Genomic DNA, 27097 nt, shown 5'->3' on the forward strand with positions numbered 1-27097 from the left:
TAAAAAAATATAAACATTTGAAATTTCTTTTAATCTTTTAAATTCTGAGTTGATTGCTCAATTGAATTTAAAAATTGAATTGAAGGAAAGCAATAGTATCGGAATACTCCTCTAAAATGTTGAATACCCAAAAATAAAACTACGCAATCACTTCAAGGAACTAACAGAAAGAAATTGTCCTTATCAAATAACTAAATAAAAATTATTTTATGTCCTCTTTAATCCTACACCAAAGACGGATATTTTGGTTGCTTCAACTGCACGGAGTACCTGCTCTGTTTCCGTGGCGAACGTTTTTCCAGTTACATTTTCTGGTTTGAATGAAAAAGTCTCGTGCGGAGTATTTTCTTCGATCGAGAGGAATATTTCTGATTCGAAAAATTCATAGTAATTTTTTTGTGAGAGAGCGGATGGTAAGTTCGTTCTAAACGATTTGAATGTCGACAAAATTCACGCTTTTTTCAGGGAATTCGGTGCGCTCTGCAGGTCACTTATCTCAATCTCGTTGAAGATTGATTGTAATTGGTACGGTCCGCAATATATTTGATCTTCTTCTCTAAAATTTTCTTAGGTTTCTAGTTCACACAATTTAAAACCTTTTCCACTATATTTGAATGGTATTGATGTATTCATTAGGTCATATTACCGGTGAAAAGTGTTTCCTGCAACATTTTTTTATATATGCAGTATAATTTTCTTAAGCTATCGTAATTTTGAAATCTTTTGGAGTTGCTTGAACATTATTGATTTGCCGGCTAGAATTAAGTTGAAATTATCGGTGAAGATTGTTTGTAGTCGGTTCGTTTCGTTCTGCGGAAATTTTTATTGAGTTATTGAACTCTGAGTTGTTGAATACAATTTTGAATTGTTTTCGAGGCTGTTCGAAATTCTTTTGGCGTCAGTTGATATTACTTATGGAAATTGTTTAGGCAAGCTCTGCAAGACATTTTGTTTATTGAGTAAATTTCGTGTATGTTATTAGAAATTTGAACTTTGTAAGGCGTTGGATTATTATTAATGTGTTCCATAGTTTAGTGACCAATTTGATAAAATATTTTATTTATTCAATAGAATATATTAAGATTTTTTGTATTTTATACTGCTGTTGACATCTTTGAATATTATTAATGTGCTTGGTATATTTTTTGTTCTTATTTATTAAGTCATTTTTGTGCATTTATGCAATCTGAAGCTGTTCTCTAGATAGTTTGATTTAACTCATCTTACCGGGAAAGATTGTTTTGGAAAATTCTGCAAAATATGTTATATATCCACTCAGTATTTTGTATGTTTATACAATTGCCAACTTTTTTTTAGTATTGGAATTGTAGTAAAACCTTCGGTAGGTTTTAGTTCATGTTACTGGTGAAATTTATTGGCAATCTGTAAGTTCTGCAAAATACTTTATTCTTTACGTTAAGTCTCATTATGTTTTCAATGATTTTCAGTTCCTTTTTGAATATGATGAAGATTAAATTCATTATTTTTCTACAATCTATAAATTGATGAAGATAGCTTCTAAATTCAAATGTGCGTTATATTTTAGGAAGGCCATGTCTGCCATTTTCTTTTATAGTTTGATTTTGAGAACTTCAAATTGTTTGATCCAACATTTCCTCCCCTAAAGGGTTTCAATCAATTTCATTATTTTCCCACAGTCCATAAATTGATGAAGGTAGCTTCTGGATTTGATTGTATGTTAGTTTTCGCAAAAACTAACAAACAATAAAATCAAGAAGCTACCTTCATGATGAAGATTGTTTGCAACCTAAAATTTTTGCAAATACTGCTACATGTCTTGATAGAAGTGGTTTGAAACTAGAAGACAGAAAGTTTTGTATAATAATATATACTAATGCATAGAGGAAAAATACACACATGCCCTCAAACCCAAACATTCAACATCATACAAAGTAACTCTGAAAATGTTTTAAAATAACTCCAAAATCGGCAAGAGCAATAGTCTTTTGTTTCTTACTTAGAATCTCTATAAATTACATTCAAACATGAATATCTGAAATTTCATTGATATGACAAGCATAGGGCTGAAAAAATCATTAAAAGTCTGATTTAAAACTGATCTACAATAGCCACTTTACATAAACTTCAATATGAATATAAACTATGGATCTGGCTGCAATTTTTAAGCATGATGGTGCCACAAAAATACTTTCAAATCTGTAAACCGTAACAAAAGCAGTTGCAAGTAGAAATCACAACAGCACCTGCAAATCTGATTTTCATCATCTTTCTTTCCATCTTCATATTCAAATCTACAACACTCTTAACTATGCCTTCTATTTTTAACTAATTTCTCTTTTCAACCTGCAGCCAATGGTCTGACTCTAAACAGTAAGCATCGCTTTACAGGATTTAGTGGCTTCAAGATAACTGTGGTTTCATCATACCATGGGTTGGAACCAATTCCAAACCCCACATTGACAACATGCGAATTCAAACTTTTGTCAAATATTGTCCACTAAATTGCCAAATCAATAATACATTAAAGCTTCCATAAACCCCAATTTCTGCATTCCTCAAAATGCTATGCCCAAAACCTTTAAAGGCTATAAAATCATATAAGCAAATGCATTCAATACTGAAATGATATTTTTCCCACTTCACTTTGCAGTATGCTAAAATGTTAGTTCAATTTGCTTTCCTATTACTCCCATTGAGGGCTTGAAATAGAAATGTTTTGAAAGCACCAACAAGCACCCAGATTAAATCCCTATTTTCTAGGACTGATTTATGAGTTGTCATAAAGCTTTCCATGCCAGAGATGGACAAATTTGAATTGTTAAGCATTAAAATCCTGTCTACATTATCTCCCACACCAAAATTTGCAACATTGATATGAGACCAATTATTAAACATAATATTGTGGCCTAATATTGCAATTTATTCTCCGACAGTGAAAATTCCCAAACCTTAGTAAATTAAAATTTATCACTCTCTATTTGGTTGACGAGAATAGCTTTTCCACTATGTTTAGTGTCCTGTGATGGTACTTCACTTATTCTACCCTAAAATTCTCTTCTAAGGGTTTGAATAATGCTTGGAAGTGGGAATTGTTACTTTAGTATCCTGATATAGGTCATATGGAGTTCTTTTGGAGTTCTATTTAACAAACTCATTGTCATTATAGAGCACCAGTTGGGAGATCATACAAGGCCCCTCTAGCCGATCCACCCTGCTTAGGAGCACCAAATGACAACCTTCATCCAGCTTCCCAGTCCAATTGGGGTGTCTTTACCATTGTGGCTTCCTAGCTACTTACATCCTTTGTATGTACTATATCTCCCCTCCAAAATGAGATGACCCAATGGATTAGAATCCTTAAAGAAATCTTCACATGGACCACATTATATACAAGAAGAGCTATAGCAATGATAACAACATATAATATGGATGTTGGCAGCAAGGTGGAATATTCTCTCTTCTATCAGATAAAGTCCAATGACTATCATACAATTTGTCACAATATACATTATACCACTGAATTAGATAGGTACAGTAGCTGCAATTTAATTAATTTGAATCTGAATCAGTTTCATGTTTTTTCTGATGTTTTCTTCCCCTCAGACAATCCTTCCTAATCTCCAAAAATATCCTTATTTGTAACTGAAAATATTTACCTTTTCATAATGGTGCATACTTTCAAAGAGAAGCACCTTAAAATTAAGGATCACAACCCTTAGTTATTACCATTCTTAATCTTTGCATTCTCATTAATTAGTCCACAATATGTAATCGCTGCATATATTGTAATCACTGCGTATGATATAACTGAGATCACTGCATTAATAATATCATTTCCATATGTATTTCTGCTCCCCCTCTTCCAGGATCGTTTCCTTTCTATTAACATACTCTCTCTCTCTCTCTATATATATATATATATATATATGCTACCTTTTATCGTCTAAGTCTGCAGTTCTCATTGGATTGAATTCTTATCTGTCTCCTCCATTTCAGAATGAATTCTTCAGATATTATTAGTGAAAGGGTCTCCACCTTACATAAGAATTGATTCACCACTTTGTTCAAGCAACAAACTTGTCTTGGGTGGATTTGGCTAATATCGTGCATCGTTCCTAGCTTTAAGATTTTAATACTGAATACTGTAGAAATTTAATGAAGTGCAGTTTTATTTCTTTGGTTAATCAACCAAGGCAAGTGAATTTATTTAATAATATTTGATGGACATTTCCTGTGTTGTTTATATTTAAACGAGTTCATTTCCAATCCCTTTTAATCAAAGTATGAGGCTGTAGTTAAAAATTAAAATATTGTTTTATTATTGTTTCAAGTTCTTTCATATTTCTTTTGCACTGTGTGAACTTAAAATATATTAATACTATAATATTTCCACAATCCATATGGACATTGTTTGTAGCTTCTAGATATGATTGTGTGAGAAATTTTCAACCATTAGTGTTTTGGATTACACTCCGTGATCCATTATCATCCTTCTTCTCCTTGAACTGTCATGCATCCTGATAATGTATCATGGAGTGTGATCCAAAATGTTGATGGTTAGAAATTTCTCACACAATCATATCCAGAAACTACAAACCTTACTTTCAATATATATGTAAATTTTTTTCCTTTTAGTTGTTTCTTGTATTCCAATAACGAGCAAGATAAGTAAAAGTTATGTTCTCATAGACTTTACATGTGTTCCAATAGCTTGTGATCTCTGTTGAAACTTCAATTTTTTTACTGGGTTGGAGATTTTGTTTAATTTTGTAACTTTGGGACTGTGCTCTACAGGTCTGGTGATTCTATCATGGTGATAAATTTGACATGCCCGCATTAACTGAATTTTAAAGAAATTAAGAGGATTACAGGCTTGGCTTGTTGGGCTTATCACATTTTATGTATCAGATCAGATCCATTGACAGGCTTGGCAAAGGGTTTCCCTAAATTTGTTGAAGTTCTCTAGGATTTATATTGCTGTTTTCTATAGCAAAAGTTGATGGTCATGTCGTCCGTGCCATCCATGTCATCAGGTGTATCTCAGTCTCCTGACAGTAGGCGTCCAGCACAGTCAAATTACAATCCAACTTCAGCACCTGTCTTGCCTTGTGAGTCTACCTCTGATTCTGGCAAAAACATGGAAACTATCTTGTTCTCTATATCTTTTAATCAAGACTTTGGTTGCTTTGCTTGTGGTACCAATCACGGTTTTAGGATTTACAACTGTGAGCCCTTTCGGGAAACTTTCATAAGAAATTTTGGTAATGGAGGAATTGGTCTAGTGGAGATGCTATTCAGGTCCAATATTTTAGCTTTTGTTGGAGCCGAGGGAAACCCTCAATTTCCTCCTACTAATGTTATCATTTGGGATGATCATGGCCGCTCTTGTATTGGTGAAGTTACTTTCAGGTCCAAAATTCGGGCAGTGAAATTAAGACGGGATCTTCTAGTGGTTGTTTTGGAGCATCTGATATTTGTATATAAGCTTCAGGGTTTGAAGCTTCTTCAACAAATAGAAACACTTGCTAATCCGAAAGGCCTTTGTGTTCTTTCTCAGGCATCAAACACTTCTGTCTTGGCATGCCCTGGTTTGCACCGTGGGGAGGTTCGTGTTGAACACTATGGTCTGAAAAGAACAAGGTTTATACCTGCACATGATTCACATATTGCTTGTTTTACACTGACTTTAGATGGTATTCTTCTTGCAACTGCTAGTAGAAAAGGGACTCTTGTGCGCATTTTTAACACGTTTGACGGAACACTTTTGCAAGAGGTATGGTATCTATCTACTGTTGTCTTGGTATTAGTTTCATTGTTATGTTGATTGTGTTACTAGCTATGAATGTTCCTCAATCACTATCAGATATTATGTATTTTGTTAGTAGGTTTTATATATCACATAAAGAGAACTTATACGATCTATCTGTATTAGATTTTATTCTTTTATAATTGAAAATATTTCTTACAGTGGAAAGGGCAATTGAAATGAGAAATTGATCTAGCTCACCAAAGTATTTCATAATCAGGAATTGGTAGGATTACTTGTGATACAGTAGAGCAAAAGGGTTTATTGGGGATCAAATGACATTTGAGGATCCTCTAATGAGTCCAAATGAGGTGTGACAGAATGCCATGATGCCATGTTTTGGACAAGAGCCATTGTAGTAGAAGCAGCAACAAATAGATGCAGATCTGAAAATTCAAGGCAAACCACTAAAATTTGATTACACTAAAATTCTCATTGCAGAGTATGTCTGGGAGAATAGAGAATGACAATTTTTTTGTTTTTCAAATATCTTTGCATACGAGTCCATGGGAATCAAAATAAATTGTTGGTAGAATGGAATGAGGAATATTGGAATGGTGGGATTGAAGAAAAGAAAGATTGCATGCAAAAATTAGAACATTATATCATCAAGATCTGATATGGAAAATGAATAAACTAAATCATTTTGAATTCTCATAAGAAAATCACAAATATCTACAGTGGAAATCCCAAATTGTAATCTTTCCTTGTAGTTTTGAAATAGCGAAATTCTAAGACAATTTAAATTTATTGAATGCTAGTAATTCTTTATGGAAAACCCATGAAAGAAAAAATTTACTATTGTTGACAAACCAATTGTAAACTTATGAATGCTGGCTAAGTCTTAATTGATTCAAGAGCAGTCTAGGTGCCAGCTAAGCCATATTGATTCCAAGAACAAAATGGATGTGTCATCTGAACAATTTCTTTATCTTTTAGAGAATCTGAATCAGGTCATTAATTGAGGCATCTCTTCCCCTAATTGCTTTACACACATGTAGTGGAAACCAAGTTATAAATAACCTTTACTATTTAGTATTTATAATGGTTCTTAATTTCAATTGCCTTCCAAATTCAGCCACTTAGTGTAGGCAAAGCACCAATTTTCTTAGAAACATGACCACAAAAGTTAAAAGCTTAAAATAGGACTACAAGAAGACATGCGGAACAACATGTAATAGAATATATAATTTCAATAAGCACACTAAATATAATTTTCTGATGCTTAAAATCGTGCTTTTCAATACTCTCATAATGATATATTTTCTCAGATATGTTATTTATAATCTCACTGAGTCATGCTTTCAATACGATCGTATACTTTTCTCCTATTTGGTGGCAACCTATTTGGAAAACAATGCTTTACATTGGGCATTGGCCTGCAGTGCAGCAGTTGCTGCTTCTCTTTGTAACAGCAAGATCTTGTGTTCGATTCCCGTAATGGGAGGTTAAAAAAACTTTAAAAAACTTGCTTTACATCTGCAAAGTCATCAAATGCATGCTACATTTGCTTATGTCTTGCTAGTTCCTGAGATTAGTGGTTTCCTTTTTAATGTGCAAACCTTCATAGTGTCAGAATGAGAAGCATCCTAGTTGCCTTCAACCAATAAAATGTTGAACAATTTATAAATTTTGCTAGTTTTTGACAAGGGGTAACACCATCCAACTGTAATGCAACATGAATATTTACATGGGTAAAGCACGAAGAGGTGGCATAGGGGCCAATTTATACTTGTTGGCACTCCATGAATTTTTCTATGTTGGATTCATCACATAATTGATCAGTTAACTTTAAATATATTGATTATCTGTTAGGATCAGGAAGAACACCAAGCTCACTAGACCTAGTAGTCTACTAAATTCTTAAGAGGACTAATATTCTCTTGACAGGGCTATTTGACCCTCAAAGCCAGCATCACATTTGTAAATGAAGCAGTTTGTTTGTGACATGAGCATATGTGTTAGCAATTTAGCAGCAATAGTGGTTTTGCAGGGCTAGAGGTTATGTTAGTGATAGTGGTGGTTTCATTTGTGATAAGGACAGTTTTGTTTGAAAGTGAAGACAAACTACAAATTGAAAGATACCATGGCTCTTCGAATTCTAAAGGATTGGATTTCCTATACCATATGAAAGTATACCTCCAAAACATGTTAAAAGAAAAGGCATGCTCATAAAAAACATATGACTACGAGATGGATGACGGCAAGATCAGTTGCATTTTGAGGAGCTTGTGAGGTAGCAAAGAGTTGAGAAAAATTTAGCAATGGCATATGCCGTATTGTGATAGGTACACTCCAAAATGTGCTTTTTGTGATTGCTCAATGTTTCAAAGAGGGAAGATGATCACTTCACATTTGTAATGTAGTATTTTCCAAATTGGGGTTTGTAGTGTAAAGTATTTTGTGTATAAATGTTGTTTGCATATGGATTTTGTTGATATTTTTCTTGTTTCATTTCTAGCAACGGTACATGCTGATTCTTGCATAAGCTATATTTTATTAGCTTGTCATTTGCAGTTTAAGTTTTGTAAGAATAGGTTACAATATGCATATAAGTTCTACTGAATACGATTCCAAGAAATTACATATCATATTGGTAGCTTTTAGTTTAATCTGTGGGCATACATATGGAAGTGGTTGTGTTGATTGTATGATAGTAACAAGGTTGATCTGTAAACAGGATGTGTATGTCACGCTGTGCCCCCTTTTCAATTAATTTAATTAGATTGTATTTTCTAGAATGAAGTAAAATTAGAAATCAATCTTGTTCACTATGTATTTGTATGCTTTTATTCACTTAAATAGAGACAACAAACGTCAGCAATAAGTAAAATAATAAAAAAATGCAGAAATCTGGAAAACACGTTTATCTGGAGGAAACTCACTATAGGCAAAAAAAACTTCCCACTGTAAAACAAAAATACTTTCTATTCCAGTATGTCAAAAAGGAAGTACAGAGGTAGTAAAATGTCCAACCTGGTTCAAATAAACTGCAATAATACTTATTAAAACTTCAGTGCTCTAAATTGCAACTGCCAAATGTTCCCTGCTCACATAGATTTCATATACATGTGGTCTACTACAATGGCTATCTCAAAGACCCCAATAACTAGCCTGTTCTTTACCTTATTGGAAAATCAGTTACAAATAGCCTCACCTTTTGTTCCAGTGGAACAGTTACTAAAATCAAAAGAAGACGAAAAGGATATTTCATTTGGGCGTTTGTCATTAAGTATGACCGTTTTCACTCAATGACAATGTTGCTGTTGCAATATGGATGCTTGTGAGCTGTTTATTTGCCTACTCAGATGATTATAAATCTTGAGCAAACCTCCATAAAACCTCAGCATTTATTTAAAATGAAATGAAAAGATGCCTAAATCCCTTTGTTGGCCTCCTGCAATTTGGGCAGAAAGCTGTTTCACTTAAGGTTCCATAGGGATGTGTCTCCGCTCACTAGTGTGTAAGGAAACTTGCAATAAAGAATATAACCGTTTCCACATAACCTATAATAGATCTGAAATAAACATAGAATTAAAATCCACATGCAAGAGAATAGACAACATACCTACAAAAAATGTGACACAAGATATACCCTGAGAAACCCTCATTGAGGGAAAAATCCAACGTCCAAAAGCATCCATCACCATGTATTATTCAGCAAAAACACCATTGCAATACAACCATGGAAGCCTTTAAAGCCATAGCCACTACCAAGCAATCTATGTGAACAAGCATGAATGCACACATCCCATGCCATGCTTCCAACTTTCACAAATGCTCCCTTGGCCAACCTGTCAAGTCTTGTTTTGCTCGACTCTTGCCTTTTTCTTCTCCTTGTCACACTACTTCCCAACAACTACCCTTGTGGCTTCTTATATGGTAGCAAGTTCCACAAAACCACCAAGTGGTATTACATAAACCATGTGCTATCTAACCCATTGACCTCACATTTAATATTGGACATTTAATTCTTTTTTCCAATATTAAATAATTACATGAAATATTATCACAATGTTACAATACAACTCATCAAGAATATCTTTGGGAATCTTTACATATTGCACGTCCATCTAGGTGCTCCTAGCTACAACATTACATAATAAAATAAAATAATAAAATTTAAGCAATATTATGCAATGTGTGCAACACCCATTATCTCAACACAGTATTCCTATCCAAACTGCCATTTTGGGGACAGTCCCCCTGCAAGGAGGACAGAGAAAAAGAACATGGGGACAGTCCCCCTGCAAGAAGGACAAAGAAAAAGAATTAAGGATTATAGGACAAGCTATGTTTGAAAGGAGAAGAATTAAAAACGTTTCATATACAAATTATTGAAGACAATTTGGCTGAATACATGAGTGGTGGTTTGGACATGCCTAGGCTGGATTTGTAAGCAAGCTCCCTATATCACTTTTTAACTTGCAAATTGTGAAATGCTTGCAAGTAGCATTTTGAATTGCACCTCATTTTGTTGGGTTCAAAGTTTATAAAAGTACAAGTTAGGAACACCTATGTGACCCAAGGTTTTATGAACCAGACTAGTGACCCCTTATCTTTGAGATCAAGAACCAGTCAAGGCAGCTCAAATGAATGGGATATGGATCATTATTGTGACCATTCCATCTTATTATTGGTTGAACATTCTATAACTCACATGATCTTGAATCTAGCTCTGTGATTGTTGGGCATTGTGAAAACTCCAGTCTACGTAACATCTTTTGAACATTGGACCATCTATCTGTTGATTCAGCTGATGGGAATACACATTTTTAAGTTCTAGTGCAATATCTTGTTCATGATGAATAGAATAGATATAATTTTTTCTATCCCTTGTTATTTTATTTTTGAATGTATAATTGCTCCTGTCCTAGTTTTTCACCTTCCATGCTTGCTCATTAAATTTTGAAGTGCACAGGTTAACCGGATAGATCTGTCTATTGCATAGTCTGTATATTGCCCTTTGTGCAACCTCTTGGATTCGCCATTGATTGAGATGGTCTTTATTTGGACTTAGGAGATGGATCATATCTGACAAGCCAAAAGACTTCGATGAAGTAGGTTTATAGGAATATACATTAAGAAAAGAAGCAAGGTAAGGGAGCAACCTTAAAGAAAAAATAAGTATTCAATGACAGTGATCCACATAAAGATCAAAAGTGGCCATCCAAAACCTGTGCAAATGGTTTGTTGAAAGGTATGAGAAGTGACACTGCATTGGATAATTCTATTACTTGCAAATATTCAAGGAATCTTTGGGACCGTATTAAAAAAAATGTTCATGCTGATACGAATTTTTGAAGTTGCATTGAAATCACATCCCAAGGCTTCTCTAGGAAGCTAGTGACATCCTTGGTTGAAGGATAAGGGATGGAGCTGGGATAGATGTAGAGAAGAAATTGAATTGCATTTTTATCAATGCAACTATCTTGGAGCAGATGAAACAAGCAATTGGCAAGCTTTTTCAAATGCAACCAAACTGAAAAGACAAAAGTAAATTCTTTTGTTGCCATTGTTACACTGTATAATCTGATTTGGGATGATTTTGTTGAGAGGCTTGGTTTAAAAGCTTATGATTATCTACAGTCATAATTGCATTAGGTGAAGAAGGATGTGCCAACACAATCAACTGAACACCATCAAATCTATTTTCACAAAAATTCTGATTATGTTGATTAGATGGAACTAGGTGCTATTCCATTTGATATGTCTGAGGTGTCTTGGAAAGTCCTTACCTTTATCTTAGGGATGCTATTTTACATGGAAGGGAAAAAATATAGATGGGTCAAAGACGGGGTCACCTATATCATGGCATCTAAGCAGGTTCAAGCTGACTCCATCTCTCAAATATATAAGCACTATTTGCCAGTGATTGTCATTGAGGAAAAAAAGGATAAGTGTGACAATATCTTTGAATCTTTGTGTTTGGGCCTTGGTGCCCAGTATTAATTTGGTTGTCTTTTTTTTGGACCTTTTTTTCCTATCTCACGTTTTGCTTCTTTTCCTTTCCCCGATAGTCAAGTGGCTTTAAACTGTACATGGCAGTTACTGTCTCATTTCTTTCAGTGTGAATAGACCTTGTGCTTCCACCTCATAGCCGTTCTAACAATGTAGAAATTGAATTTAATTCTGGTGGAAAGATCTGTATTTTATTGACATCAATGTCTTCTTGGTGGCTCTCTCTCCAAATGTATACTAACTTGTGTACACTAATTTATCCCTTTTGGAGATTTTCTTGTTCAAAACAATGTCAACAACGTTTTATGATTTCTATGCTCAAGTGAGATGGGTCACACTAGACTTAGCCTTAGTTTTCCTAGGATACTACCTGGGCACACTCAGACAGATGGACCTACATCACAAAAGAACCCATAGGGAAGCAGTTCTTTTCTCAAACATTGGAGAAAATTGACCTGGGACCCATACTTGAACCAAACTCATATATGTATCAGGGGGGTTCCTGAGGGACTCGGTAACATAATGTTTTAATAATGTCAAGGAGGTACGGACATGTTTATCTTCATGCAGGTGTAGAGAGCTTTAGCATAATGTGTGCACTGATTCCGTGAAAAATGATAATCGAGACATAAAATAGATGATCTATTTTTCACTAATATGTGGATCCATTTTGGTTTGCCTAAATCTATCCTTAAGAAGTTTGAGGTTTTTGTGGAAGTTTTGAAGCATTTTGAGGAACATGATGGATACCAAGTTGAGAGAAGGCACAATCTTCCATACTCAAATTGACGGGCAATTGGAACTGGTAAAAAGAACTGAGACTACTTGTAAGAGAAATAGGAATCCGATAACATGGGATGCATTTTTGACCTATATTCAGAATTCTTATGATAGGACAGTTACAATTTTTAAAAATAGGTCACCTTTGTTCAATGTTAAGTAATATGACCATTCTTATCATTTATGGCATGTTTAGAGATGAGTTCAGAGGTGTGCTTTATTCAGATGGCATTGTATTAAGCATGTTCAGACTCATCAACAATTTCTCCATCCCTGCATTGAGATCACGCATTTTGTACAAGAATCAAACCTCTATAGCATAATGCTTGTTGTTAGTTCCTCCTCAATTTGTTGCTCTTGTATTTGTTACTAATGTTCTTTAACAATGTCATTTCATTCAATATTTTTGGTTATCCATGAATTAATATTCTTTTGTAGCTATATCAATTTATCATTCCACCATTGAATATCTGGACTACTCAAACTGAAAATCTTGCTATACCATTCTTTTCTGTGCTATGTGTTGATAAATTAAATTGACATTAACCATTCAAATTAATCAATCCTCCAGATCAAACTACGAATTAAATATTGATATTATATTCAGATGCACTGATTTTTGTATACTGATAATGTGATTATTAGTTGTACTATACATATATTTCTATTTCTGAATCCTCTCTGAGTTTTTTGTGAATTCTGTGTCAAGTTCCGAGTCTGAGTCAAAGTTTTTGAGCTGCTGAGTCATGTCCATGTCCAAGTCATCAAACTTTGCATAGAACATAACTTCATCTGGAAATCATATTTTCTTGTATTTTGATTTAGATGGAGTAGAGTTGAAGTTCTATAAAGAAATTTCTAAAAGCAACCAACTGATGTGATTCTTGCAGATTCGTGGTTAAATTTTGTAGAGGAACCATAAACAGAACACTGAATCTGAAACTACTAGAGATGCTATTTGCATAAATCTGTAATATATAGCATCTGTGTGAAGTGTCCGATGAAAGGCAAATTAGTTTTCATAGTGGTAGTATGGGTCTGTATTGTCATGTTCCATATAGCAAGCAAACAGGCAGTGTCCTGCTGGCAGACATGTCAGCAGCGGTGATGCTGTGGGGGGATATTTCTTACAAGTCACCAAGTTCCGGAAGAATCTTCTGTTTGTTTTCTTATCTAGGAGATTGCCTGTAATCGGATAAAACATAAAAAATAGCACTAGATACCTTTATGCTTAAGTATAGTTTTTCATCCGCTTTCTTATGAGAGCACAGGGATTCCATATCTTTAAGGTTTGGACTATTATGGAAGCATCTGTGTAGGTAGCAGGGTACTTTTTTGCAGCAGTGACTCTTTACATTGGTTTTTGATTTCTGGCCCTGCCAACTGCCTCTATTCTGCATGAGTAGTGGCATATATTATTGCTTCCCTTCATTGTTTGAGGTATATCAGCTGCATGGAACTTCGTTGTGTTGAAAGCCCTTTTTTACTGCAAGTTGCTACTTTGTGTTTGATGACCAAAGCTAATGTTCTTTTTGTCTTTTTTATTGCAAGCAGTTGTTCAGTTTCCTCAGTTATACTTTTGAGCCTTTGAAAGCTTTGCTTCAGAACCTGAAGGCATTTGGTTCACCTTTTTTGGGATTCGTCAGAAGGAGTATGATTATCTTGGATGTCATTTCTGCCAAGTCCATTACGTTGCAGGGTTTGCACCTGGTGCAGGTGCATCTGTGGGTGCAAACTGAGTGCGCACAGGGTGGCAACCAGCCCTGTGGGTGCACTTGCACACCCTGATGCCCCCAAAGGGCTTGGTGCACACCTAGCTTGCACCTGGGTGCACCTGCAGACCCATTTTATAAAAGTGGGTCTAAAACATATTAAAAAAGTGTTTAATATTTAGTTTTTCTCTACTGAACCATAAAATGGCCCAATACTAGGCCTTCCAACACAAACATTTCATTTCCACCTCTTTTCCTCTCACCATGTTTTCTCTCTATTTTGACATTTTGAAGGGAGGTGATTTTATTTAAAGGACAGTGGTTGTGGAGTGCCAAATAGCTTCCACAAAGGAGATTGAATCTAAAGTTCAGTGGATGGGGAGGGAAGTAAAAAATTAAAAGTTGAAAAGGATCTCCTTTTATGGAGGCATACCACAAGAATTTCAGAACATCATGGTTTGGGGGGGGGATTTATTTAGAAGTGTAATTTTGTAATGCACAAAATAGTAGCTCTTATTATCGAGAAAAACTCATTTTATAGGCCTTGGTGGTAAGAGCTAAGAGGGATAATTATGTGCGAGGGCACATATAAGAAGGGGTTGCCTCTTGTACAAATAGCACAAGAACAAGAAGATGCTAACAAATTGGTTGCAAAAGGAAAACAAAGAGGTTATAGTTCTAGAATTAAAAATACATTGAAATTTCCTTCTCGGATAGTTGCAGCCTCCAAACATCCCTTCTTGCCTATACCCTCTACATGAGAGGAAGATGAAGAAATTCCCACCCACAAGAAAGGTACATTGGAGAGGGTGTTGAAAATGGAGGTGAGAGATATTGTTGAAGAAATAAGTGCATGTTGCCTCTATTTGAATGGTCTTCCATTCACTTGGTAAGATTGCCATGTTGGCAGGATATGGTGTCAACAATTTATAGTGCAGATCTTGGTTTCACAAGTCTTTGAGTATGGAAAATGTGTGTACCATCTGATTGCAAAAAGAGAGGAATTCTGTAGAGGCCCAACTGTGTCATGATCCCATCTTTTGGCCGTCACGTTCTCCAAAGTCTAAGTGGAGGATAAGAAGAAATTAAATTAATTTCTTATAAAGTCATTCAATTAAAGATTAAAAGGTGACTTTGTATTTAATTAATTAAATTATTGATTACAGGGGAGTAGCTTCTAGGGTATGTATTAATTATTGGAAGGACGAAAGCTTCTCGTGATTTAATTAATTATTGCCAGGGAGGAATTTCTAGAGAATGCATTAATTATTGGAAGCAGGAAGCTTCTAGCTCTTGCAATTAATTAATGTTTTAGTTCCTTCCAGAAGGATGAAGAAAAGGATAAATAGGGCTAAAAGTCTCATTGTTGATCATCGGATGATTATAACTTGCATTTGATAAGAGCTTGGATGTATGAATCACACTGCTTTCTTTTGGCAATAGAGGACGTTCATTCTCTGTTGTAACATTCTAGACGTCATTCCTTTAGGGTTTGGCCTTTGGAATACATCTCTTTGTACTTGATTGCAGCATTTTTAGAATTAATATAATTTTCAGCCTTGGTTCAGCTTTTGGGCATTCTTGGGTATCCATTACAGTGGTATTAGAGCTATTTCTAGGGTAACCATTACAGTGGTATCAGAGCTGTAAGTCTTGCCATCCTGTGGAGATCATATAGATAGCCAGATAAAGGGAAAAGTGTTTGAAAAAATGTATATTAGTCCAAATCAAGATGTGATGTTCAGACAGTTATTGGGTACATTAGAGAAGGGGCAACGTATGCAACAGGAGCAGAATAGGCAAATGGATATGATGTTGCACCTTATGGCTAGATAGATGGGCATCAACATTGACAATTTGTATGTTGCTCTAGTGCAGAAAGAAGTTGTTTCCTCAGGTGGGATAGAGACACATATAGAGCCACCTAGCTATGATGCTAGTGATATGGAGTCCATCGATGTGGGATTAGAAGAATGCAAGGATACTATCATATCAGTAGCCACTTCTGTGTTAGTTGAACCATCCAATGAGGAGTTTAATGGTATAAATGCAGTGGTTGATGTATTTTCTAATGAAGCCACACATGTTGATGATTATGAGTTTTCATCAACTACAAATTTAGTTCAATTTTTTGTTGCAGCAGTTAATGTTGTTCCTATGTCTGTATATTTTGATGCGGTAACACCTATTGTTGATATAGTTAGCATGAGTACATATGGTTCACCTACAGCTACATCTTTTTCAATGCATGATGGTGATAATATGCATTCCAGTCCAATTTATATTATGTGGATGGATACAAGGAAGAAGACGTTTCATAAATCTTCTATGAAGTTGCCTTATGGTGACATTCTGACTTCATCAGCACAAGTTTTGAATGCTAGGCTACAGGGGTTGGTCCTGATGAAGCGGGTTTGCAGTTGGTTTAACTTCCATATGGATATCACATATTGGGATCCAGGTGGAGGTTGGAGTTCATTATGTTACTTAATTGCTTGAGGACAAGCAATTTCAAGGAGGGCGGATTTGTAATGATCCCATCTTTTGGCCTTCACGTTCTCCAAAGTCTAAGTGGAGGATAAGAAGAAATTAAATTAATTTCTTATAAAGTCATTCAATTAAAGATTAAAAGGTGACTTTGTATTTAATTAATTAAATTATTGATTACAAGGGAGTAGCTTCTAGGGTATGTATTAATTATTGGAAGGACGAAAGCCTCTCGTGATTTAATTAATTATTGCCAGGGAGGAATTTCTAGAGAATGCATTAATTATTGGAAGCAGGAAGCTTCTAACTCTTGCAATTAATTAATGTTTTAGTTCCTTCCAGAAGGATGAAGAAAAGGATAAATAGGGCTAAAAGTCTCATTGTTGATCATCGGATGATTATAACTTGCATTTGATAAGAGCTTGGATGTATGAATCACACTCCTTTCTTTTTGGCAATAGAGGACGTTTATTCTCTGTTGTAACATTCTAGACGTCATTCCTTTAGGGTTTGGCCTTTGGAATACATCTCTTTGTACTTGATTGCAGCATTTTTTAGAATTAATATAATTTTCAGCCTTGGTTCAGCTTTTGGGCATTCCTGGGTGTCCATTACAGTGGTATCAGAGCTATTTCTAGGGTAACCATTACAAACTGAAACCAATGAAAGATTCTTGAATTGAAACAGGTGTATCTATTGTTTCGGATGGATGGAAAGATTGCACAAAGCGTCCATTGATCAATGTTATTGTGATGTCCCCCAAGGGGGCAATATTTTGAGGTCAGTGGATTGTGCAAGGGAAGTCAAAGATGCAAAGTTCGTTTCTAGGATTCTCATTGACTCCATTAAGATGGTGGGTAATTAAAACGTGGTCCAAGTAATTACAGACAATGCAAAAGTTCGAAGGGTTGTAGATGCTTTGGTAGAGGCAAGATATGAACACACTTTTTGGACACCGTGCATTGTACGCTTCCTCAATTTGGTATGCAAGCAATTGACACCCAAATAGAGTTGGTGAAAGAAACATACCAAGAGGCCAAGGAGGTCCAAGTGTTTGGGACAAACCACTATGTGTCACAAGCAATTTTCAGAAATTTCTCAATATTGGAATAGTTGAAGGCAAATTTATTTTATTTAGTTTCATTTATGTCAGTTTTACATAATTGCATAAAGTATTTTTGTGTTTTTTACATATTTTAAATGTGTAATTAACTTACTATTAACATGTTCTTAGGATGTTGAGACCCTATTTGTATCTCATACAATTGTTCTAAGAGGATTGTGAATGTGCAAGAGTGGTGCAGGAACACCCACAATGAATCCAAACCTTGTAGACTAGGTCACAAACCTTGGATCCAAATATAAAACATTGGATCTCAAAATAAAACCTCAGAAAGATTAATCAAATAGGCATCTCAACCAAATTGTATGACCTAGTTCCAATATTGGCCCTGTTAAGCCCTTGGTCAACTATGGTCAAAGATGGTCAAAGGGCCTAGAATCTTAGGATTTTGGATTATTTCATGTTTTATCATGTTTAGGACCTATTTGGGTCATTAGATTTAAGTTTTTATAACATTTTCTTATGAAGCACAAAAGGTGCAAAAAAATGCAAAATTGCTTGAAAAGTTGTCAAGCAATTTTTTGCAAATCAAAGCAAAAACTTCTCCAACGGCCATAACAATGTTATTATAATCGTTGGAAGGCCTATTATAAGCCCTTTCAGTTGGGTGATAGGCCGAGATAATGTATTTTCAACTTTCAATCAATAAAATCCTTGTTTTTACTGCAAACAACCTGCTGCTCTGTGTTGTACAGATTCATCTGGAGTTTAAAACCTACATTTTGGATAGGTGGATGAAATAGTTTTCCAATGCTTCTGGTTTGAAGTCTCCATCTATTCCCTAACTCGAGATATTCATAGTTTTGTGTAAGCAGGTCCGGATTTATTGCTAACCTAGGGTTTTGAAGCATTTACAAGCATAGAGGAGGATTTCACCATGGGAATTTAATGGCCTCTGGTGAAATCCTAGTATTGAATATGTACTTTAAGATGCAAGTGGTTTTAAGTTTGGACTTGCAAGGATCCTTGAGAAATTTGATGCCCTAGGCATGCAAGTCCCATGTGCATGCTAGGAAAAGGATGCAACATCTTCCACAACTCCAACCAGACTTGGCATCAAGGCTTGAAATTAAGTTTTTAACTTGTCTAGGGTTTTCCTCACATGTTCCCATCATTGTTTTGCAGGATGGAATCCTAGAACATGTACTTCCTTTGTAAATGGAGGCCTAATTGCCCTAGTTGCCTAAGCGAGAAAGTGAACAAAAGCCCATTTGTTTGTGTCATCAAACCTTGGTGCCTTAGCATGTTTTGTAAGTTCCAAAAGGGTGTCCAAAACTGAATTTTGTTCCTTGGGTTATGTGGAGATATTTCCTTTAAATTCTGATTTTCATCAAAAAGGGCTACTAGCCTTTTGGATGGCTTAACAAAGCAACTATGTGGAAAAACTTACAGAGTTTGGTTTTAACCATTGTTTCATGTTATTGGTGACCTAACTAGATTATCCCCATGTGTCGGAGTCTTCCTTGGTCATTTGAAGAAGTTTAAGGTTGTTTTCGTAAAATTGGTCAATTTGTGCATTGTGAGCAACTTGTGATAAGTTGTCTTGTTCATAGGGCTCTCTAGTGATTAGGGTTTTCCTTGTTTGGGTGTAGGGTTGTGATAACCTGGTATCATCCTTGTAGCACTTGTGATTGGTGCTTGCACATTTGATCATCTTTACCAAGAGATTTGGTTGAAGGACTTCAATGAAGAGGGTTTTTGGACTAGTTGATCACCTTGTGATCTATCCCACTAGGCTCCATTTACACCAGAGAGGCATTGAGTCAAATGGTTATTAGCAACCAGTGGCATATATAGAAATTGTCAAATTCAAAAAGGAACCAAAAGGTCAAGTCATTGATCTTGGATGAAGATTGGTGGGTTTGCATGGAATATGTATTGGAATTCCCTAAAGCTATCAGGTCTATGCTTGATTTTGCTGATATAGATGCACCATGCTTAAGGGATGTCTATTATAGCATCGATGGGCTGTTGGAGAAAATAAAAATGATAATACAAAAGAGAATAATTTTGAAACACCTTTTATAAATGGGTGGAAGCAATCATTCCTCATTGTTGGAACAAGATGACCATGCCATTGCACCTCGTTGCATATGTCCTATTTTCGAGGCACTATAGTACTTTTGTATTTTCCATCTTTGGGAGAGTACTATCATATAGGGATTTTGAAGTTGCTAGTGGGCACAAGTGGCCATTTGGTAGACTTTTCAAAGATCCAAAAGTGGAGTCAAATGTTAGGCAAGAAATTTGAGTTTGTCTTGTGAAAAAATCAGACCCCTTGTGCTGTTAAATAATAAAGACCAATCCAAAATGGATGCTACGACATGGTGGTATGTCCATGGTTAAGATTATCTGCACCTCCAAGCTCTTGCAATCATGATCCTCACACTAAGAAGCTTTTTCTGTTCCTTTTTTTGGCTGGTTGTATTGTAGAATTTAACACTTATAACATTTTTGAATTTATCTTGCATTTTTTACATAATTTAGTTGGTTTTCTCCAAGTTGTAAGGTCTTCTACTGCTGAATGGAATTGGCGTACATTCTCTATTTATCTACTCAGCGAAACATAACTAGTTGGCTGCAAAAAGAGCTGAAGAAATTGGTGTATTTTCATTCCATTTTGCTTCTTATGTCAAGTAAGGATCTACAATACAAGCTGGGGGCAGCGATGTTTTGGAATGTAGCACCTGTCTAATTTCTTGAATGCGACCATTCAGGATCTTGCTAGGGCCACTATGGAAGATGATGATGGCATACCACATGGTGCACCTAGTGAGTGGAATCGCTTTGGGTTCAAACAATGATGATGATGGTCTTGAACTTGCAGATGCTGAAAATCCACTAGGCAATGAATTTTTGATAATCCTAATGATTGGTGAACATTGAATTATGTTTCATAAAATACATTTTGTAGTTCAATAATTTTTATGTTTTTTATTGATCGTGAACCATATACGATATCATTGATATGGCTTATTTGAATATTTTTCAATTATCAATTGGCTTTTAATATTTATTTTTGGCATTTGGCTTGATAAACGATCAAGTATTGATTCTGGATCAGTCAACTAGTAATACCTTAATTACTGCGGTGCATACAGAGATACCTTGGGGGTGAACCAGCTAAGCCCTTACTCGTGGGTTAGACACTTTGGTTACCTATTCAAGGGGAATCCACTATCATTGGTATCGGTTGGATTGGGGCCGGAACCGATATCTGCATCTGTGCTCACACCTGAACCCCACTTCCCAACCAGTAATTTAGGTTGCAGTCTAATTAACTCAGTAGAACCCATTATGTCTCATCCACGTAAGCTATGTTGGAATATTCTTTCCATTGTGTTGTAACCTATCTGGATGATTGTGGAATTTCGTGAACATATTTTTTCTGTGTTTGGCTGTGGCCCTGATACAATACTGTATTTTTCTCACTCCTATCAAACAAAAACTCAATAAAAGGATAGGTTCAACTGCAAATGATATTATAAGATGAAAGCATGGAATCTATGTGTGTTTGAAGTTGGTAAATGTGCTTGGTACATGAAAAGTATTCATGCATCAAGAAATAGGTCTTAAAACTTGCAGGTTTTAAGTACATTCCCTGTGAAGTAATATGTTGAGCTGGGATTGATTTTATATAAACTGGCATATGCCTGTCCGAATAGGTCCGCAGAGGAACTGAGAGAGCTGAGATTCACAGCATTGCTTTATCTCCTACTGGTCAATGGCTTGCAGTTTCTAGTGATAAGGGTACGGTACATATATTTGGTCTCAAAGTACAGGTTGCAGGCGAAGTTTCAAGCAATGTGAATATAAATACCATGGAACAGTTGCCAGGGTCATCTAACCTGCCTGATGGTTCCAACGAGATACTTCCTACCCCAAACACAGGTGCAAAACTGAGCTCTTCACTTGATTTCATGAAAGGTGAGTAGCTGACCCTTTTGGCTATTTGTATGAATTGCTATTGATTAATATATTACAGTTTTAGGAATATGGTTATAAATTGTTTTATTCATGCAGGAATTTTGCCCAAATATTTTAGCTCCGAATGGTCCTTTGCTCGGTACCATTTGCCAGAAAATACGAAGTTTCAGATTGCCTTTGGAAAGCAGAATACTGTTATGATTGTTGGGTTGGATGGAAGGTAGTACCATCTCATGCACTCAACCTTTTTTGGTGCCAATTTTGCAGTGTAATATGTTATGAGATCCAGAGTGTGTGATATTATGCATTTACATCACATCACATATAATACACTATTATGCATTAATCTCAAGCCTTGAGCTAAAGCTACTTTTTCCGTTTCAATTGCAGTTTCTATAGGTGTGCATTTGATCCAATTAATGGTGGAGAAATGACAGAGAAAGAACATTTGAATTTGTTAGAGTCTGACAAAGCAAGTGCAAAATAGTAATGGCTGTATTTGGGGTCTGCCTGCCATACATGGAAGCCTGATTTATTTCATCTTTGATTAATCCCTCTGAAAGCTAATTTAATTGTAAATAGTATAAATTGGAGGGTGCAATATAGGACTTCTTTTATTTTGCAGAGCTTTGAAAGGCCTCGATGCACAGTTCTGAATAAATTGCTAGATTTGTATATAAAAAGACGACTCGTGAAGAAATCAAGGATGGGATTTTCCCTTTCATGCTATTAATAATAATGTGAACTTTATTTTAGTACTTCTGTTTCGAAGTTGAGGGAGTATACAAACTACAACTGGAATCTGCTATAAATTTATACAGTAGTATTTTATTTGGAATTAAAGTCTAATTTTTTAATTAAGTGTTTTTTAAAATTAAAAAAATAAGAACATATTTTAGATTTTAAATTTTAAAAATCAGATGAGATTGTTTATTAGAGTTTTAATTGTTCTTTTCCATGTGGTGGAGCTTGTTTCCTTTGTTTAAAATTTGTAAAATTTGTTTGGATCACGAGAAATAAAGATGTTTCTGTTAGTCTTTATTTATTTGTGGTTTCAAGATGCTCTCGTGTGTCTTATCCTCTTTGGTATTGTTGCATCTGTACGGCTGTGATTTCATTCTGGACTAGAGTTGTGTCATGTATGCCTCCAACTGTACAACTTGTGCTTGCATTGAGAACATATTTTTATAGGGGAGATGAACCAGTAGTTGTGAGGGCTAACTTCGTCAACATGTAGCCGTTACATGGGATATGGTAAGATCATTGTTTTTTTTAGAAATATTAATATAAAATGGACATTGAACTACCTACAACTAAGGTTTGAAGCTGTGACTCATCACACAACTCATTAAAATAGTGCACCTAATGAGATGCGTCCAAAAAATGACTTTTTAAGTTGTGATCCACTAATTAATTTTTATAACAAAGCTTATCCAATTCTAAAGTTGAAAAATAATTTATTTTTATTAAAATAATTTTTAAAAGTTAATTCCTAAATTCTTAAATTGTGATTGGCTGACCCCGTTTTTCCCAGGGGTAAATTTGATTTATTGATTCAGAAATTTTTTGACTTAAATTTTACAAACTTCTTGAAAATCTCTAGAATGTTGTTCGTATTGTTCAAAGATAATGGTAAGAATATTGTGCGCAGTCAGCAACCGGGAAGTCCATTGTGGAGACGCCATTAATGTCGAAATAGTAAGCTTTAAGGATTGAAATAGATGTGGAAAAAATGACTGATATGTTGTTCGCACTTGCAGTGAGTCTTTGGCCATCGGGTCCTTGGCATCTTTGCCTAGGGTTCAACCCTAATCCTACCGTTGAGATCACATCCTCATTGATTATCAAAGGAACATATGTTGGGCGGTCTTGAGACTTGTTCTGAATAAAAATAGCTCTGTTGAGGGTGGCATTGATTGGAGAATTTGTTTAATTCAAATTATGAAAACTCGGACCCTATGATTGGAATTTCGGGATCTGCAAGCTCCACCTTGTTAGTAACATCCAATAAATGAAAGAAAATAAAAAAGGTTTGCCCTACTAATCTCCAGTACCCTACTTACAAACCCCCAAAAGCAGTCTGAAATAAAGCAAAATGATATCCATGCTAAAAAAATGTTACTTCCTCTCACAAAAACACCCAACGCTTATCCACGCTTGTAAGAATTTTTTTACATAAATAGTAGTGCATCTAGATGGTGTAGAATGGGAAGACCCCTGTCAAAATACAGATGCAATAAAGATTGACTTGATAGACTTCCATCTTTAAAAAATTAATTTGATAAAGACAGACAACGTGATTACAAGCAATATCCTCGGTCAAAACATTTTCTTGAAAAGAGCTTTAAAATTAATTTGTTTAAGACGTAATGTTTCTTTGTAGCAGAGAATCGTTTATTTTCAGTACTTGTTCATGTTTGAAAGGAGCGTTACAATTTATATGTTTGCTGCAACAGAGAATCGCTTCTTTCCTATAAAATTGGTATAGCACGAATACTTGGTGATGATTAGGCTACTCGTATTGCATGCAACTATTGTAATATGTTTTTAAGTGAACCTAAATTAATGTATTGTATGGCTTCACCGACAATTGAAATAGCAATAGTAAATATATAAATCTCAGACTTTAAAGCAACAGCAACAATAAATACATTAATTGGATTCAGTAATATGTCATAGATGTCCCGTCACATCTCTACAAACATGTACCATTATGTATTATTATCTTTACCTAGGGATGATATCTCTTTATAGATTTATATACTACTTGTAATCTAGTTTGTTTTATATTGTCAATAGACATAAAATAACTAGCACAGGTCCAAGGGTCAAGTCAATTGTTAAGGCAATACGATGCATGTATAATGTGATAGGTTATTTGACTATGTTGACCATACACTGTCTATTTAATAACCAATCGATTTGTTGTACTCAGTGTGAAGAAAAAAAAAAGTGATTCTTGTAGTTGGCATAACCATTCAATCATACCAAGCATAAAAAGACATTTCCATCTTGGAAAACAAGAAGCATCTATAACCCCCTATACTTTATCCAATTGAATATGCTCATATCAATAAACTGTGCTCTTAAACACAAATTGATTGCAGGAGCCTATTCAAATATTAGAGACAACACCTTTGTTGTAGACACACATCAATAGAGATTAGACACAACGACATTGTAATTGTTGCAAAATTATAATCTCCCACTTGGAACAACTCCTCCTAAACTCGTACTAAGTTTAGTATTGTAGATTTCATCTAAGATTTGAAATTATTGAAACTTTTTTCATAACAAATACTATAAATATCTATGTTAATTGAAATGAAGTTTTATAATGTAGGAAAATATTTATATTTTTATATTGAAGGCTCAAGGAGAGAAATTATATTTCAATATGTTCAATTAATTAGTGCATCTCTAATCATCAATTAATCCATCTCTAGTGATTTGGGTGTTAGGTGATAGTAATGAATGTATAAAGATATCTTATCTTGTTTGATGTCTTGAATTTTATGATAAATTATTTGTTTTCATTATTCAAATATTACAATAATCAAATTTTTAATTCATCTATTCAAAATTATGTAATAACAATAATTTCTTTATAATGAACTATTCATTTTAAGAGATGTGAAATTCATACAATTTCTTAATCATAAAAGCAATATTTTTTTCATTATGAACTATTCATTTCAAGAGATGTGAAATTCATATAAATTTTTAATAGTAAAAACAAATGCCTTTGTTGATGTTGGTGTAGATGTCAAAAACCTTTCCATAGTCAAAGATTAGGTGAAAGTTAAATTTCTGTGGTTCAATTAGAACAATCTAAGCCTCTTTAGATTAGATCTTATATATCTACGGTGAAATTTGAAATTTTGGTTTGAAGTTTGGGTTCCCTTTTGTTGGTGTTTGGGACATTTGGGTAACAAATATAATAACCAACAACATAAGTATCTCAATTATATTTGATAATATTTATTCTTCACTCCCTGTAAATAAGTAGTAGAAACCTTCAATCATGACTCTACTTACAACTATTCAACTCTAGGGAAGTACCCAATTGGGGATAAATAATGGTATGCTCAATTGCATCCCTAACACTTGTGTATATATTCTGAATTTCTTCCAATTATCAGTTAGACTCAAGGTAGAAAAATGATATCTCACCCAATACCAAACAATATTGATGGAGCAATGGAAAAATGAATTGTTTTCCCCTCTTTTGATTTAAAATTCAAAATGTGCTTACTGTAAATATTCCTTTGTAAGTTCCTAATCAATGTATTATATAAATAAGACGCTTTGAATTTCTTTCAGGGCCTACAGTACATGTCACAGTCTTTGAATTTTTTTTATGTCTATTGTTTTCTAAAATAATTTTGGCTTTCCTAGGAGAGTGAAATTAATTCATATTTACTTTCTCCAAATTGATGTCTACTCTCAAAAGATCCATTATTGATAGGGTGCCTTGGAAGTGGTGCATCCGCATAGCGGTTCCTCTATGCCAATCAAATTTTGGTATTTATTTGATTATAACACCTATGAAATATGTAAAAAAATAATATTGGTTGAACAATGTATTTATATATTCAAATAATACATAGCTAGAAAGAATAGGATTCTCTTTAAAGATGGGAAAACTATTATTCTTCCACTGAAAAAAAGGCCAAGAGATTTAGAGGCTATCATTTTCTACCTAAATGATGGACAACCAGGTCTATATATTTATATATTTTAATGATATTGTTTTAAAGAAAATAGATTTTAGTTGAATGTTAAATGAGAAATTTAGAAAGTATACACCTAGACAAGGCTAGAAATATTGAGGCTATCATTATGAGAGATGAGATTTGTCTAGAATAGGCCTAATGAAGTTATTGCTTGGAAGAATCTTCATAGATGTAGCTACAGCTTAGAACTTCATCAGATTTCAAATTGCTAAATTATTCAATCAAAACAATGATATAGGAGTCCTCATAGTGGAATAACAATGTTTTTCCCAAATCAATACAAAGGACATAGTGGCCAAGACTTCCCTTACTACATCACCAAATATTTACTTGTAGTATGAGCTTCAAGACATACTCTAGAGAATAGGTCTATCTAGAGCACACATTCCCATAAGTAAGTCATTGCAAAAATTTAAGCCATTAATTAGAAGACTTCACAGTGGTAATAATTCTATTGAAGGATGATCATGCCTCTAACGAGAAACATGAGAAACCAATGGTACTGCAAAGATCAGATGACACTCCAGTCAATGGAAACGTGCTTGACATTGTACATCAAAAAGGTTGATCCCTCCATTACTTT

General features: G+C 34.7%; 1 protein-coding gene across 1 annotated transcript; it reads left to right on the forward strand.

Moving 5' to 3' along the window:
- Window positions 1–141: 141 nt before the first annotated feature.
- Window positions 142–22536, forward strand: LOC149539505 (autophagy-related protein 18d-like). The gene is made up of 5 exons (XM_089800736.1): window positions 142–525; window positions 4777–5755; window positions 21517–21778; window positions 21875–21998; window positions 22169–22536. The coding sequence occupies exons 2-5, from the start codon at window positions 4982–4984 to the stop codon at window positions 22263–22265; spliced, it is 1257 nt and encodes a 418-aa protein (XP_089656862.1). The 5' UTR covers window positions 142–525; window positions 4777–4981; the 3' UTR covers window positions 22266–22536.
- The last annotated feature ends 4561 nt before the right edge of the window (window positions 22537–27097 follow it).

The sequence above is a fragment of the Cupressus sempervirens genome, chromosome 9 (genome assembly GCF_028749045.1).
Source record: "Cupressus sempervirens isolate cs-2001-9-10 chromosome 9, ASM2874904v1, whole genome shotgun sequence".
Classification (NCBI taxonomy): domain Eukaryota; kingdom Viridiplantae; phylum Streptophyta; class Pinopsida; order Cupressales; family Cupressaceae; genus Cupressus; species Cupressus sempervirens.

Excerpts from the sequence above, each read along its gene's own strand:
- LOC149539505 (XM_089800736.1), top strand. The coding sequence starts at position 4,982 with ATGGTCATGTCGTCCGTGCCATCCATGTCATCAGGTGTATCTCAGTCT. Across the intron at positions 21,779-21,874 it reads TTCACTTGATTTCATGAAAG|GAATTTTGCCCAAATATTTT; the intron begins GTGAGTAGCTGA and ends TTATTCATGCAG. Across the intron at positions 21,999-22,168 it reads ATTGTTGGGTTGGATGGAAG|TTTCTATAGGTGTGCATTTG; the intron begins GTAGTACCATCT and ends TTTCAATTGCAG.